This window comes from Lytechinus variegatus, chromosome 2 (genome assembly GCF_018143015.1).
Source record: "Lytechinus variegatus isolate NC3 chromosome 2, Lvar_3.0, whole genome shotgun sequence".
NCBI lineage: Eukaryota > Metazoa > Echinodermata > Echinoidea > Temnopleuroida > Toxopneustidae > Lytechinus > Lytechinus variegatus.
The window spans coordinates 73,190,957-73,207,468 of NC_054741.1; the positions used below are offsets into that span (position 1 = coordinate 73,190,957).

General features: G+C 37.3%; 2 protein-coding genes across 3 annotated transcripts in view; both read right to left on the bottom strand.

Annotated features, from left to right (window-relative positions):
• Nucleotides 1-2,614, bottom strand: part of LOC121408958 (cytospin-A-like) — a 42,860-nt gene extending 40,246 nt beyond the window's left edge. Inside the window, exon 1 of one of the 2 annotated variants that reach the window (XM_041600699.1) lies at nt 2,561-2,614. The gene's annotated coding sequence lies outside the window, so the exon portion shown is untranslated. The remainder of the gene's footprint in view (nt 1-2,560) is intronic. The other variant, XM_041600701.1, reaches the window with a different exon arrangement.
• Nucleotides 2,615-7,249: 4,635 nt separating this feature from the next.
• On the bottom strand, nt 7,250-14,923 carry LOC121408960. The gene is made up of 3 exons (XM_041600702.1): nt 14,426-14,923; nt 12,479-12,591; nt 7,250-9,772 (listed from the first exon to the last, which is right to left on the bottom strand). The coding sequence occupies exons 2-3, from the start codon at nt 12,546-12,548 to the stop codon at nt 9,219-9,221; spliced, it is 624 nt and encodes a 207-aa protein (XP_041456636.1). The 5' UTR covers nt 12,549-12,591; nt 14,426-14,923; the 3' UTR covers nt 7,250-9,218.
• Nucleotides 14,924-16,512: the final 1,589 nt, after the last annotated feature.

Sequence of the window (16,512 nt, forward strand, 5' to 3'; positions counted from 1 at the left end):
GCACAAACTGGACCCTCAAAAAAGGAAAAGGTGAGACTCGTTCCTTCTCATTCTGTCAAAATTGAAGACAAAGTGGCCGATCGATACCAAGAACGAATACCACAGACGTCTAACTTTTCCTTTTTTGAGGGTCCAGTATGTGCCTCGATGTCAGGATTCTGTGTCTCACGATAGACCTTCATGACTTCATCCATATAATTGAGGTAGGTCTAAGTGCAATGTGCATTTCCCATTTTATTTTGAGTGCTATCGATACCCCATTCAACCCCATTTTGGAGACCATATGTCCACCTAGTATTACACGGACAAGTCCTGGGCTCCGCCCTGCTTCACGGCCGGAGCTCCCTGCAACTGGGTTAGCTCAAAATTTGATGGAATACAGCCATAATTCAGTAGAGCTATGTAGACCTATTCCACCCCCATATTATTTAGGGCTAGAATAGAATAGATCTATGTATTATTCTGAACCTTATTCATGCTGCAGGTATCAGGGTTGAAAATACACGGGGGCGACGAGCGATTCCACCCTCGTGTGCTTTGGAATCGCTCTCACAACTACCTAAAACTGCCAGGTACCGAGCGACTCCCAACATGAAAATCACTCCCGTCCGCGCCCGTCCTGTCTCCCAATTATGACTGCATTTTAGTAGTCAGACAGCCAGACCAGCGCAGCTACAATTTTTACTTTCATGCATCGTCGCATTCTGACTTCTAACCGAGTGGATTTTTTTAGAACCACAGGCACAGCGCTTCAGAAAAATGTGTATCGAGTTTCTAACTCTCGATATCCCTTGTACTTTTTTTCAAAACACTGCGCAGCACCAGGTCATGCCCTAACTTATATAGCAAAATATTTCCTTTTCTATTGACTATTGAATTAATCTTATAAGATACAATCCTAAATTCGCAAGATAATAAGATTGCGAACTCTGAAGAAAATCATATTTTTTTTTACTTCATAGTAATTTTTGGAGACTCCACTTCTCAAATCTGAACTAAGCCACTTGGTGCTCTGGAAATTTGGCGCAGATCCCGCAATTTTCAGACTGAAATTAGGATTTTCTGTGGGGAATTTTGGTGAGTAACAGTCAGTGCTCGAGTGTATACATGTATTGGTGCTAATGCAGTTTCATACCCGCCTCTGTAGCAGTGATGATTGACTGTGAGTTTTCTTAGCTGTGTGTTGTGGTGATGAATGACTGAGAGCTGTGCTATGTTCAGTGGCTGAGCTGCGCTAGCGTAGGCATAGCATAGCATAGATTGAGAAATTGTTGACATAGTGACATTAGCTGTCAGGTTGTGATGCATTCAATATTTCATAAAATAATTTCAAGTGAGTTTTAGTCAATAAGTATTTATGAAAAGGATTCCTATGAATACAAATTCTGTTCAAATTTGATAAACTTCATCCTTTTCAATTTGATGGACAAAATTGTATTTTATTAAAAAGAAGTTAGGACGTTCATTGTATATAATACTAAGTACCGTAATGAGATACAAACAAACATTAGATCTACATGTAAATGGACAAAAATAAAATAAATAATAATTCAACAATTAACAATGAAGAAAAACTAAATAGCAATTAAATAAATAATGTTTAACATTAACTAAATTTGTAAACAAGCACTGCAGGAAAAACTGCGATGCGAAACCTAGACAGCTGGCAGCCGACTGTTTCGAGGAGTTTTTTAACATTTTTTTTCATTTCTCCTCGTACACAGACGGCTCGCTATCGTGCTGCCACCATTAGGGGACTTGCAATGCAAAATCCCTCCGTCGGGGCTCTTCAATTTTTGTCTTTAATGAATAAAAATTTTGAAAATTAACGTTACCAAATTGCAAATTGATGTTCCCTCTTGGCATTAATTGCCAAAAAACAGAGAAAAATAAAGTTAAAAGAAACAAAAACAGTGACTTACCTCGGCCGTAGCGCAAATTCACTTTCCCGTTTTATCCGATCTTAAGTACATAAACATATGGCCATTGAGTCCCCTGTACAGATCGCGCAAGAACTTCGGTCTCTGTATTTGGTGAGTGAAGCCAACGGAGTTCAGCTGAACAACCAACATAACAGAGACCGAAGCTTTTGGTCTATGCGAAACCATGCACTGAATCTTTTTTTTTTAAATGGCTCTCAAAAACTGAAAATAGCTCTCGTAAAATGAAAAATGGCTCTCCTTTATCTTTCTAAATGGCTCCCTAAAAATAAAAAGTAATTTCAACACTGTTGCATATGGAACTCTTGCCCCTATTCGGCGTGTGCACGGGCCACTGGCACTGCTAAGTAATATTGAATATCTTAATCGAGTCTCTCAGCTAACTCGTACTCACAGCTATCCCGTAGCCGGGCCCCGGCCGCGCCCCGTCGCGGCCCAGCCCCGTTCCATTTTCACTCGTCAATTATCCGTTAGTACTCATTCGCATTTCTGAACGCTTTTACACGGTATTAAAAAGAAGTTAACATAGAATATTACACGCATCATAAAAAACACCACATTCAAATATTTTGAAATTATAACATAAATTGTAAAAGGTGAAATTTTAAGAACAAACTCACCTTTCGTTGCCTCGAAAGACTAGACTCGGACTTCGACAAGTATTTGACGTAGTACAGGCTGAAATACCGGCTGCTGCGCAACCTCATTTCCAAAAATGTAGGGGTATACCCCTACATGTTTGGAAATACGGTACGCGGTTCGATTCACTGCTTTGTCCACGCGTACAGGGGTGGCAGGGAAAAAGCCAGAGGGAAAATAATGCCCCCTTTTTTCAATATGAAATATATTCTCCGTGAAGTAGCACATTTTTAATCGGCATATTTTCATCCCTGAATTTGATTCCTATTTAGGGGCCTATGTGTTTTTTATATCATGAAAAGTTTCTTTGTTTTTCATTCATTTTCTTTTTCGGCCGTTGTTGTTGTTCGTTGTGGGTCACTTTTTGGCCCATAAGGGCAGGGTGCTACATAACTTTTAAGGAGTACTTGCCCAGTCGGACAAGTAAATTTCAAAAAGTTGGAATTAATATACTTGCCCAAAAAGCTATTTCACTTGCCCAAATAATTATTTGGAAAAAAAGTCTTACCTGAAAAGAAAGTTTTGCGGTTTTATAAATCATTGACCTTTTTTTCTTTTGATATGATCTTTCTTATTGCATTTCTCTTTCCAAAGTGATTTTATCTTGCCTGCAATGACCAAAATTAGGGTCAGTATATCACATCGACCCTAATATCCCGGGCAAGTGTCACGCGCACACAGAACAGAAGAAACAAAAACGTACTCAGAGTGGGCGTTCGGATTGGTGGGGCTTGGGGCGATCGCCCTCCTCTCCCAAAAAAGGGGGGAAACGAAAGAGAAAGTTAGGGCTGAAATATGATATTCAGTGGCGTACCGTGGGTCACAGCATTGGGGGGGCACCAGCAAAAATTTTGAGTCACTTAGTGATCGAGCGCGCGAAGCGCGCTCAGCTGTCAGGTATACTGACCTAATATAGACATTTTCAAGGAAGCACTTGTAGTCATTGTAATCATAAATAAAAATGCGCATCTCAGCAATCAAATGATGCGAGCGCGAAGCGCGAGCTGAAAATTTTTGATATTCAGATCAGAAAAAGGGACATTTTAAGGAATGACTTTAGGAATTCACGGAGAGCAGACTTATCTCACCAATCCACTGATACGAACGTAATCGCGGACAGGAAATGTTTTATATTAAGACCTTAACATGGGGCAATCATTTTAAGTAATCATTAAAAAAGAACCATATGTCACTACATAAAACAATAATATATTTGGTGTATGTTGACTTGAAACGGGAGTTTTTCGTACAACAGGTTTATATATCTCTCTAAACAGACAATGCGAGCACCAGGAACAATGACTACATAGGACCTGAGCAAATTATGTTTCATAGATTTATGATAATGTTTCCTATGTAATATAGCATAACATGATTATAATGTAATATACCATTAGATTGAATAATAATTTCTTTCCCACTACGTTACTCTTCCTTTCTCCCTCTTTTTCTCCTTTTCCCCTTTTTTTTTTGGTCAGCCGATTGGGGGGGCACGTGCCCCCCCATGCCCCCCCGTAGTTACGCCACTGATGATATTATTTTCTGAATAGGCCTATTGTGTAAAAAAATTATCACAAAATTTTATTTTTGTATTAAAATTTTGAAATTTTTCGTTCGCTCCCAACTTTTTATAAATTTTGCCTGAAAGTTTGGCTCATTATACGCCTCTGAAAACGGGTGAGTTATATTGGGGGTGCCTTGGTCTAGTAGTTATATTACGACTCTTGTATTTCAATAAGAGGGATGTGGATCCCAGCCATGGTGTTTTCCTTCAGCAAGAAATTTACCCACATTGTGCTCTACTCAACACAGGTGACGTGCATCCGTGAATGGTTACCCGGCAGGATTAATTCCTTGAATACTGAGCTAAAGCCGGGGTAAAAAAATATTAATAATGACATGCACCTCGGAATTGATTATTTCTAGATATAGGTGGCGCTATATACATGCCTATTATTATTATTATCATTGATAATAAAAAAATATCATTGTTATATTCAACAAACATTTCATGCATAAAGATGACATTTGGCATCTCTCTTTGATGCCCTCGCGGATAGCAAAATCAGGTCCTCCTTGCTAAGTTTGCCCAATAAACACTACAACCCCCCCCCCCTATCGACATTAAACAAATTAAATTGCACATTTTATTGTTCGAAATTGAAATCTGAAAAGAAAATACTTGACAAATTATATTGCCTAATGATCATTGGATCATCAGCCCCTGTGCAGCGCCAGATCGATGGTGCTCTTTCTCTAAAACCATTGAACACCAAACAAGCGTATATAGCACCGACTCCCATCTTTTATCGACTTTTGGTCTGATGCGGCTGACGGAGGTTTGAACTCCCGACCTCTTGGCCGGGCCTCCCGGTTGTGAGACGGACGCTCTACCTACATTGTCAGTTCGGTATCCGGAAGCTTTTTTTTTAATTACATAGGTTTAAAAGTTATTTCGCAAAGAAAAGAATAAGTACTTCCATCAATGAAATTTTATCAGAAGAAAGGATTATTTGGAAGGGAATGCCCCGTTTGACCCTCATACCGTTCATTTTGTCTGTTGATAGTAAAATATTTACACTTTTAAATTACACTTTATTTAAGGATGGAGATCAAATTTGTCTTTTTTCAGATAGAGTAATTCTTTCTGTTTCTTTTGATAACAAATTTGTTGGGATCCTAATCACTATTGACTAAACAGAAGTGAATAAAGCTGACTGGTTTCAAACCAATTTAAATCAATTCAAAATAGAGCTGGAAGAATAATTTTGAAAATTTACCCCTATTCAGATATAAACCTTTTTCTGGGTTGGGACACAATTCAGAAGACACAATATACATAATTTATGTATAATTATTATTTTGACACATATTAAAAAAATGTATTTCACATAAGTGCTTCTCATTACCCAGGGAGGATCCAGTTTTGATAACCCCAAAAAGGGTCTTCAGTAGCCTATGCATATACATATTCCACTATTGTGTTCCTCTCAATGGGGGGGGGGGTTACGGGCCGGATGTGCCCCCCCCCCCGGATCCGCCACTGTCCTTACCCTCTACGAAACGAGAAAAATATATTTACATAGACCTAAAACCAATGGCAATATCTGTAAAAGATCTGCCTCTGAATTTGAAAGTAGTAATTTTTATTTTCTTCATGCAACCACTTTCATTCAAGAGTACCTTAATACATTTTGTGGATTTAATTCTATGTACTGGGGCCGAGGGGGTGGGGTGGTTGGGTGCATAGGCGGATCCAGGGGGCGAGGGGCCCGCCCCCCCCCCCTATTGACCATGAAGCAAAACAAAATATTAAAAAATGGGAAAAGAAAAAAATGAAGGGTTAAAAGGGAGGGGGAAAAGATGGGGAAAGAGAGGAGAAAGAGGAGTGAACAAAATAAGGTAAGGAGAAGCCTTGGAAAATAAAAAATGAAATAAAATTAATAATATTAAACATGTTAAATTTTCACTCGCTCTTCGCGCTCGCATTGCATGTTTGATGAGGTAAGAATCTTGCTCAATAGGTTGAGATGGAGCTTAAATGTTTTGCAGTCAGTATACAAAAAACATTTTAGCACAGACATCAAGCTTTCATTATTTTGTTTGATTTACGAATTGATTTTTTTTAAAGTGTTTTGTAAAAATTCCCGTTTTATAGATCGGTTGTAAAGGCCAACCCTGTTCGGAACCCCTTTCTGCGTTCTTTGACATTTTTAAAGGACCTTTAATGGTTCCAAATACAGAACAAGGAAAATAGTGATGATTGTAAGCCTACGAGCACATTAAAAAATAAATTCCATCATCAGAATTTCCTTTTTAAATCGTAATGTGGGTGAAACCCAGAGAGCTACTAATAATTTGGCCCATCAGTTCAAAGAGCTGCATGCGTGAATGTTTGATGAAAAATTCTTTCACTGATAGTAAGTAGGTATCCATTAATTGTCTATGTCCGTCCCGGATGTCCGTATTACATCTAAGTCTTGAATTTATTAAGATACTGAATAGATAAATATTATTCAAACCAGTTGCGTTGTGAGTAGAACATTTTGAGGGGCGACCATGACGTGGGCCAACTCTCTAAAAAGATGCGAGCATGCGAAAATTTAGGAATCTCCTTTTTTGTGTGTTAAATCTTAATTTATATGATATTCAAAATAATGAAAATATTAAACGATTTTTTTTTATTCTTACGTTTCATTTTCTCCTTTTTGTAACCTTGGTTAAGGGAATTGAGGGTTAAGTGCCACCAATCCCCGTGTATTACTGATCGGAAAAAAAATCAGCGAAGTTATACCATCGGTCACATTGTTCTACGGCGGCCATACGGCGTGTCGAAAACAGCCGTTTTAACATTTTTGTACCATCTAAACATAGGTGGTTTGAATAAAAATGAATAAAACGGCTGTTTTCGACTCGCCGTACGGCCGCCGTAGAACAAATGTGACCATGGTATTAATAACTCGGTCACATTTTGTTCTACGGCGGCCGTACGGCGTGTCGAAAACAGCCGTTTTACCATTTTTGTATTAGCTACAATACATATAGGTGCATTTGGTTTAAATAAAAATGAATAAAACGGCTGTTTTCGACTCGCCGTACGGCCGCCGTAAAGAGCAAATGTGACCGAGGTATAAGTAAGTGAACAGAATGACACTGAAAGGCCGTCGATTCAATGGAATGAAAAATCGGACAATTTTATTTCCAAATTCAATAAATTCTGCATTTCAACATTCCACATCATATACAAATATAAAAATTACTTAGTAATCAACTTAATCTATGGCATGATAATTAGGCAATCATTATATACAATCACACTTAGTCAGAAAAATGCTTTTGACGGTGATGAAAAGCACACGAGATGATACAAAACATTCGACAGGAATGATGAGAAAACACTTCATGATCACATTATTATATTTGGTATAGAAGCAATTACATAATGCCAGTAAAGAAGGAATGCTCGCAAAGATTTAAGGATTTTGCAATTTCTAGCCTTTTTTAAATTATGACAATAATATGAATTTTCGAATGAAATGAGAAACATAATTGTGACCATTGTCCTAATAACGATTTGGTAGAACACCAGTTCATCCATGGTCTATATGCATGCAACAATATTTTATCGATAAACCATTTAGTCTATTATAAAATTGAACTTATCACTATTTTGGTATCACTTGGTATTCAATCTATTTAGTTTCAGTGATCAAATTGTCTTTTTCAACCCGTCTACAGAGTTTTTTTAATCGTCTCTATTACTCACTGCATGCAACTTCAACTAAACTGCTATAATAAGATAGACGATACTGTTCTACCATGCTGGTTATAATACTTAACAGCCAATGAAAATCTAGGATTCCAGGAGGGTGTTACCAGTGGATGACAAAGGTACCAAAACTTTTTATGTAGGGGGGGGGGGGGGTAATATGATTGAATTGAGACCAAGCTGCTCAGATGAACTGGGCACTGGATTGGTTACACCAAGTGACGATTCAACAACTTAATATTCTCCTCCAAAGACATTACTAACTACAAATAAGTACCATTTTTAGGACATATTTTGTTCTAGAGAAATTACTAGAGTTATAAACACCTCCTTATTATGACCATGGCCACTTTTAGCCAGTACTAGATTAATTCAATTTTCAAGATAATACTGTTTCAGTTTTGGCTACATACTAACACCAGTAATCGTGTATAATTGTGTTTGTCGTTTTTTGTGAGATAAGGTTTTTTTTTGTGTGAAAAATTCCATCACTGCTTGTGTTTCCCCCATGCATCAATTTAAATTGCATTCCAATACTTTTTAGAAGAGAATTATTACAATAAAGAATATAGTTGTGGATAAGTCTGAACATCATCTTACAGCAGCTAGGCCTATATTCTCAAATTTTGATACTCTTTTTAGACTTTCTCTTTACAAGTGTACATCTTATAGACATATTTGGATTAAATGATCGTATATGGTGTCAGTTGCTAATGCCTAATAGAGCTGTAATTGACCACACCTCTTACAAAAATCAAGGAAACTTGATTTTTGAAGCAATCAGAAGCTCGCACACGTGATTTCTTTCTTTCTGCGACGATCCCAATATTCAGATAACTGAGATGGTTTCAAAATTATGATCGGACCGTTTCTATTAAGTGCATCAAGTGTTTCTTATAAAGTGCAAAATACGATGTGGCTTGATTGAAAGAGTACTATGATGGGGAGGGACTGAGTTCTGTCACATTATACATACAAATGACAATATGAAAATATAATAGATTTATATGATCATCCACACGTGATTTCTTTGCTTTCAGACAGATCTTTTCTTCCAGCAAAAGCGCTGTTTCAAGGTACTAATATAATTTGCCAGTTTGTGTGGCAAAGTTCTCATCCTAAAATCTGGTTAGTTTAACATTGTCCAAAATATAAGTCAATCAAATAGTACACAAGAGTTGTCCAGTAAAAGAATTACTTCCTGGGATCTAATTTGTACTGAAGTAATGTGGCACGGTGGAATAAAGTATAACAAAATATAACACCAATCGATATGCATCTGGTCGGGTATGAAAATCGTGAAATGTTTCTTTTCTGTTTCTATTTTTCTGTTGATTTCACATTTTGGCAACCATTTACAGCCTTTTCCACTAAGCTTGTGTTTCTCTTTCTCCTTGTGGCCTTGAGGTTGAGGACTCAAGGTCATTTTCTCCAACGACTTGCTCACTCAAATTTAGTGTTTGAGTCCCTGAAGGATCGAATGGAACATCACTCAAAAGTGGCGTCGATGCTTCTCCTTTCTCTGTCTTTTTAGAGTCACTTTCTGTTACATGTTGGGACGCCCTCTCGTGAGATACCTCATCATCAGAAGTCATCAAAGGTTCTTCTTCCGGAATGGCGTTGTTTAAAGGCATATATTTGCCATTGGCTCTATCTGATGGCTCTTGTGTTTGATCTTTTTGATCTGACGTGTTAAAATTTATCTCCTGTTTTTCCAGGTCTGCCATCATGGCGTCAAATTCCTTGCGTCCTATCATCCTACGTCTCTTCTGGGACCATCGACGGCAAGCCTTGTATGCTTTATGTAAAGCCCAACATAGAGCAGCAAAACCAATCGCAAGACCAACTAAAATTATGATTTTTCTGAGGATGGGTCTTTTCCTGGTCGTGGCTCCATCGTCTTGCTCTTCATCTGGTGTTTGTCCTAAAACAGAATGAAATAAAAACAAATTTATATTACTCATCGTTTATACTCATCCTTTGTGTCATTCACAATCTATAAGGGCGCACCCAGCAAGCGGTGTATATGGACGGGAACGACCATCCTTGTGATTTGCAAGTAGTGGACCCCCAAGAAAGGGAAGCAAAAGAACCTAAAAGAAAAAAAGAGGGGTCTGGTTACCCTTGTTATTCATTTCAACAACATTATTCAATTTATGCAACACGGTGTCGTTTGTCGTCACCCCCCCCCCTCGCATTGATAATTTATAGGTAAAATAACTCATGCTTAAAAAAGCTGTCCTTAAAACCCTATAAAAATCAGTTGATCCAGGTTCTTTAACGTGGGATCCAGATATCTAAATCGAATAGATCAGGAACTACCCCTTCAATAGATCAGACAATTCCTAAAATCAATTTGCATTCATGATCGTCGACCCGAAATCAAAATAGGACATGTGGAAATTTTTGTAAGCCATCACTGCAGCAAGACCAACACTGTTATACAACGTAGGCCGTTCTGTGTAAGTAAAAAGCAATGGAATAACTTCAGAATACAGACACGTCAATGAATTGTTAGGCCTTACAGGATATTAAAAAAATATATAACCATGCGCAAAAAACATAACATGGATACTTTATGAAGCCTGAAGTTCAGAACAACTTGATCTGTTGATGTCAGAATGTTATTCCATCTATCGACCTCAAAGGAAATAGACGTTTCCTTTGTATGGGTCGTATGAGTTCAGCAATCATGGTAATCATGATCCAGTATGCCTATTCTATGATACAACATCGAATTCAGACTACTGTATTAATGATCCGAAGTGACCAAGGAAGTTTAGTAGTACTTTCGCCATTCTTAAATCGAATTTGGAGGGATGGATGTACGTTTTGGCCTGGATATTTTTTTTTTTTTGGGGGGGGGGTGAGGGTTGATAAGAACTTAAAAACTTTTGGCCCTTGTCCCCTACTGCATAATGCCAATACGGCATAGAAAGGGAAAAATTGGCATCAGGAAATGGCGGGAAAGATTTGGCTGAATATACAGATTATAACAAACCCAACCCGTCCATCATATGAAAAATTAGCTATCTATCTTTGCTGACGAATTTCATTTTACTCTAAATCATCGTTTTCTTTTTATTTCTCATTTATTATCCATCAGATTCATATTTTCCCTCCTCCCTCATTTTGAATGATGGAATTTGTTACTTCCTCCTTTAAACTAACCAAACATTCAACTTCCCGCATGCCTCATTTCTTTCCTGCCTCTTTTGATCAAGATATAGATTATCTTATGAATAATGATTTAGCCGAAATACTTCCCTCGTAAAACACATAACTGTATAATTGAATATATGCCAAGACTAATTTATGTTCAATTGTTTTCGTAATGAGTATAAGTCTATTGATTGTACAGAGGAGCTAAAAATTTGGCCTGATATGCAATTTTTTTTCCTCTCAAATTTTTTGGCTCATCGGCCACTGTATTATCATTACATCCTCATTTAGAAATGACCCAGACGTGAATTTTGACAAAACTTCGACATTTTTTTGTCATTCACTGCAATCGTTGTTATCAAAATGCAGGTGTGTTTGTAGACTAATTCTTATAGGTATAAAAGAGTGGACAATAATAGCATTAACACATCACCTTGGATCAATAATACAACTGATTCTATAATCAATAATACAACTGATTCAAGCTATTCCATTGTCATATATCTATTATAGTCCAACAAAAATTACAGGCCTATATACACAGAATAGCAAAAAAGCAAGCGCATTTTGCAAGTTTGGAACCTAAATGTATATAATATTCTGATAAAGAGAACATATAATATAGGCTCATTTTACTCGCCCCCAGCGCTCGCATTATCTATATCATAGCAATTTCAGAAGAAAATCATTGGACGCGTATGTCAGGGTATACATAGGTTTACGTAATATGGTCAATCATCATAGTAATCAATCTACTCATAAATCTAAATGTAATTCATCTTTCTGACTTTTTATTATCTCTCTTCTCTTTTTTTTTTCGTATACCTATATGGTCCAAACACCCTTCCATATAAGTTACAAACCTCCTTAGTTTGTTAGCATACCCGTTTGTCCGACCAGCACTAAGACTTAATTGTTAAATCTTATACATAATTTGCCCATACATCATTGCCTCCATCAAGATGTTCAAAGTCCGACCTAGTTTATCTGATGTTGTATGAATCTACCTGGAGCTGTTAATATATAACTTCCTTATATGCAAACTGGTTATCTTTCAATACAAACCATCACATGACAATTCACGAATTAAGAATAATGCATAAGAAGGTGCGTGATCCGAAAGATTACACTGTCAAGACTTTGGTAAATGATTAATGAAAGCATATAGGTGTTTAAACTTATCATTAATAAAAATATTTCTCAGCATGCTGTTCATGCAGAGTCTGTTTAGTTTTGAAAAGATTTTGCATAATAGGTTTCTAAACATTAATAAACGTAAATCAAAACTATGGTTACAAAACCAAATAAACGACAAGGAAGAGTTGTATATAAGTCGACAGGGTAGAATAGTGAAAGCAATGAATGTTTTAATTTCACAATATTCTATCAATACATGTATACTTGAATGTGGAATCACCTTTTGATAACAAAATGAATGGATAAACCAACAGAATATATTTTTCCTTACCGTATGAAAGAGTAACGAGATTTAGAAGGAATATTGAACCGAGGAGTAGGATATAATTGAAGCTATACATCTTGAGAGATTGGTTAGTCTTTCTTCCTCATTGATGGGTCAACCTGGAGAGAATAAAAGCAAGAGAAGTTATGTTTATACAAATTACAAAACAAACGTAAAAGTCATATACTTCAGTTTCTGATTACCCTATACTCCTAAAATACATTACGTCGGTTGTTGTAATGAACATACCTTCTTTAAACAAATCGCAGATTGATAATTTAGTGCTTTTTTCTTGCTGAATAGTTGGGACGAGCTTGCCTACCGACCAATTCTGAAAGCGTAGGAGTCCATAGAAATTCGTTTCAATACGGCAATACCTTGAATTATATGAAATCAATCAAATTATTGTCATTATCTATCATTGTACTTTTTTGTAAAGCGAATTACTGTGTTTGAATTTTGAATTTTTTAGAACAATACAATCTTGAATTCATGTACTTTTTATTGGTTTCTAAACGTAGGCCTATATAGTGAACGTCAAATGATTGATTAAAGGATCCGGTTGCAATCTGCTTTTCTGTGTCAGAAGACTACAACTTCCTTCTTCTTTGAGGTTTGACGGATAATGTTACAAGCATAAAACTGTGACATACACTATGCCTTAATGTATGTCATTCATGTACTTAGCAATGGAATATGAGGCTATAATTATACAAAATATTATTAAAGGAGCCTTTAAACAGATTTAGGATCATTGCGTGTCTTATATTAAACATAAGCCCGATTTTTCAAGGAACATTTAAGTTAGTTATGAAGTGTTACCACTGCTACAAACGTCTTAAACAATCCATTTTGGGTTCTTGAAAGAGTCAAGATGCCATAATTACATTTGTGGAGTTCTCAATGTAGATCAAAACCGATGATACTCTTGTTTTCTAAGAATCTCATTGAATCACGCATAACGCGTATGGTTTAAACAAGTTATGATAGAATAATTCATTTTCCAGACGTAATACTACAATGTCTGCAACCTCAAAGGAATGCAGAGGTCACGGACTGTAACTCGTCTGTTTTAACTTTGTACCTCGAAACATGGTATCAGCTTCCAAAGCCTTCCATGCCAAAACGATAGTCATTTACAAGCTGTTACCTGGATTGCAACTGCTATAATATTCAGTATCACGATTGGTATTATTTCCTTCTCACGTGCAATGCCGAAATCAGAAGTGAAAGAGGGTTGTAATGAGAAAATGTATTTATAAAAAAGTGAGAGCAGAGATGTAGGGAAGAAAACGAAGAGAGAGAGGGGGAGGGACCTGGGGACAAAGAGAGGGGGGTCCCGTGAGAGAGATAGATACAGAGAAGAAAAGAGAGCAGAAAAAGCAAGAGAGGGGTGCAGTTATAAAATTGAATGCATTGTTCTCATCACAACCGCGCCGTGTATGAAACGTGAGATGAAGCTTTAGAGGAAGGCAAATGTAAACTGAACTCCAGAGGACCTCTTGACATTGAAAGCGATGTGTAATGGCAAATCCTCCTGTATACAGCAGACATTGCATATATGGATCACCGTGTTATAATAAACTGTATCACGGCAGCATTAGCTAGTATAGCTCCATATGACTATCCTAACGCAAATTTCATTGACGCATGAGAAGAGTGATGGGTATTTTAATGATCAGAATAATCCTTACATCATCACAACCGTGATGATGATAAATATAAAAGGAAATCATAAAATTATTACGTTTATTTTGAAAAATGCGAGAAACAGCCAAGGCAACACACCATGATGGAGAGGAGATGGCGCCGAGTGACCGAGAGAAGATGAAGAAAATATATTTATGTTAAGAATTAATACACACACGATATCTATCGTGTTGACTACCAAAAGAAACAAAACAAACACATGCTAAACACCAACATCATTATAATCATTCTACATCAAGTTACCTTTATCGTTTCACAAAATGGCGTAGACTTCACAATGTACTATGAGCTCTCCATTGCGGGGATGGATGCATGCATCCTTCGCTTACCGCCTGTTTTATATATATATATTCCAGTCAGTATACGCTTTCAAGTATCATGATCAAGTTACTATAGCACAGCACTTTAGAGTATTATCAGAAGCCTGGTGTATGTCTGGTAATGTAGGAAATCCGAATGATCTTTCTTCATCCAGTTTTAGATCACTTCACCGTCCGATGCTTTGTACTTCAAGTCTGGCTTCCAGTAAGCAAATGAGACAATGACCGGGAAAAACAATGAATGTCTCGACGTGACTAATAAAGACCAATCACCGCGCAGTCACACCGCAAATCCTATGACAGTCCAATCGATTATCCCGTCCATTATTTACTCCTTACAATACAATGGGTTATGTTTGATGTGGTCTTTGTTTCACTAGTGTGGCTGCGGTATTATGCTTGATATGACTCGACATGGGGTGATGTCATTTTGTGTGTTCTCTCCCTTCTATTGATTTTGTATATCGTGCCGTCCAGGAATTGGAGTTTGCAGAACTCTTTATACCTATATTTGTTTTGGCCTTTGTGTGTGTAAACTAGGAGCGGGGTCTACAGAGGGAATCATATACACCGGTAGTGATCCCACTCCAGGAGTACGGGGGTGGGGGGGGGGTTACCGGGGCGTCCACTAATTCATCAAGTTCTCTCCGGAATGAACATGGTACAATCGGTATATAGTCCTACAAAATACTATTTTTATGTTTTACAATGTATACGTTGCATATATTTCAGTTTTTTAAATCTCCGTTTAATTAATATGCTGTGCATACCTAACTCATATAGTTTACTTCCAGTGTATAATCGTTGCATTGATAATAAACAACTCTCTTGTCGTTGTATACTTAAATGTTATAAATGATTAAGTCAATAAATTCTGCCATCAACTTGTGAGGACCTAACAACTTGCACACAACCCTCGGACACACACACACAACACAGGGGCCGCAAAACGATTTTCAAAGTGGGGAAGGACTGAGCCAAAAGTGAAAGGGGGGCTGACCATGCAAAAAAATCGCAATCGTACGGTAATTTTTACGTTTTTGTACATGGTTTTGGAAAAAGAGGGGGGGGGCTAAAGCTGCCCCCCATGCCCCTCTCGTCCGCGGCCCCTGCGTGATGTGATCCTTTGGCATATGTTGGTATGATAGTAACCGTTTTACATCTATCATGTACACAGCAGAGGGGATTGTTAATAAAGAAATAGGAAGTCCCAATCCCTTATTTTATTTATTTTTACAATTATAGCAAATCAGTTGCTATACTACCTGGCATGGATCGGGAGTGGGTCTTATAGCGCCTCCCACCCCTCCTTCCCGTTTTGTTACTCGATTTTCCTCTTCAAATAATATCTGGTGGAAAATAATTATAGTCCGCGAGCCCCGCTGTGAGCTCATGCACATCCCTCTTAACCTACCTATTTGTTTGTCCACAACAAATAAACAAAATATTGGTTTAAAATCGAAGCCGTATCAAGACGATTGTTCTTGTTTGAGAACCGGGTCAATGATAAAAAAAAACTGGCCGAGTGCATGAGTGTCCCCGTGACACTGCTATTTTCAAGTGGATTGTCGATTTAATGAGCTCATTAAGGCACATAGGTCCTACTTGTGTTTTCATACTCTTTGGTGTGAAAAAAAATTAGAAGACACGTATAGGGATAGAGTCACTGCACGAGTAAACTAGCTTGAAAAAAACATAATCATGAAGACTTGCCATATCAATTAGACCAACATGGCGTCTTAATATAAAGGTTTCTGAGCATAATCAAAAGATGTAAACATAACACACACAAAAACTACGATCGAATCCAGAAAGGAAAAACTCGGCCCAGATTTTGCGATTTCTTTATAACCAATTAATAGAACATTGTAAAGCCTCTCCAAGGCCCCCGTTTTTTGTCTCACCCACGGCACACCCCTTCCACTTTTTTGGTCGAGTCAAAATCTAACTTCACTAAATTCTTGTTTGAATATCCTATAATTCATGCATAAACCATTTCTATTAATTTCA

Coding starts and splice junctions, on each gene's coding strand:
- LOC121408960 (XM_041600702.1), bottom strand. CDS start 12,548: ATGTATAGCTTCAATTATATCCTACTCCTCGGTTCAATATTCCTTCTA. Junction 9,773..12,478: donor TCTCGTTACTCTTTCATACG/GTAAGGAAAAAT, acceptor ATTCTGTTTTAG/GACAAACACCAGATGAAGAG.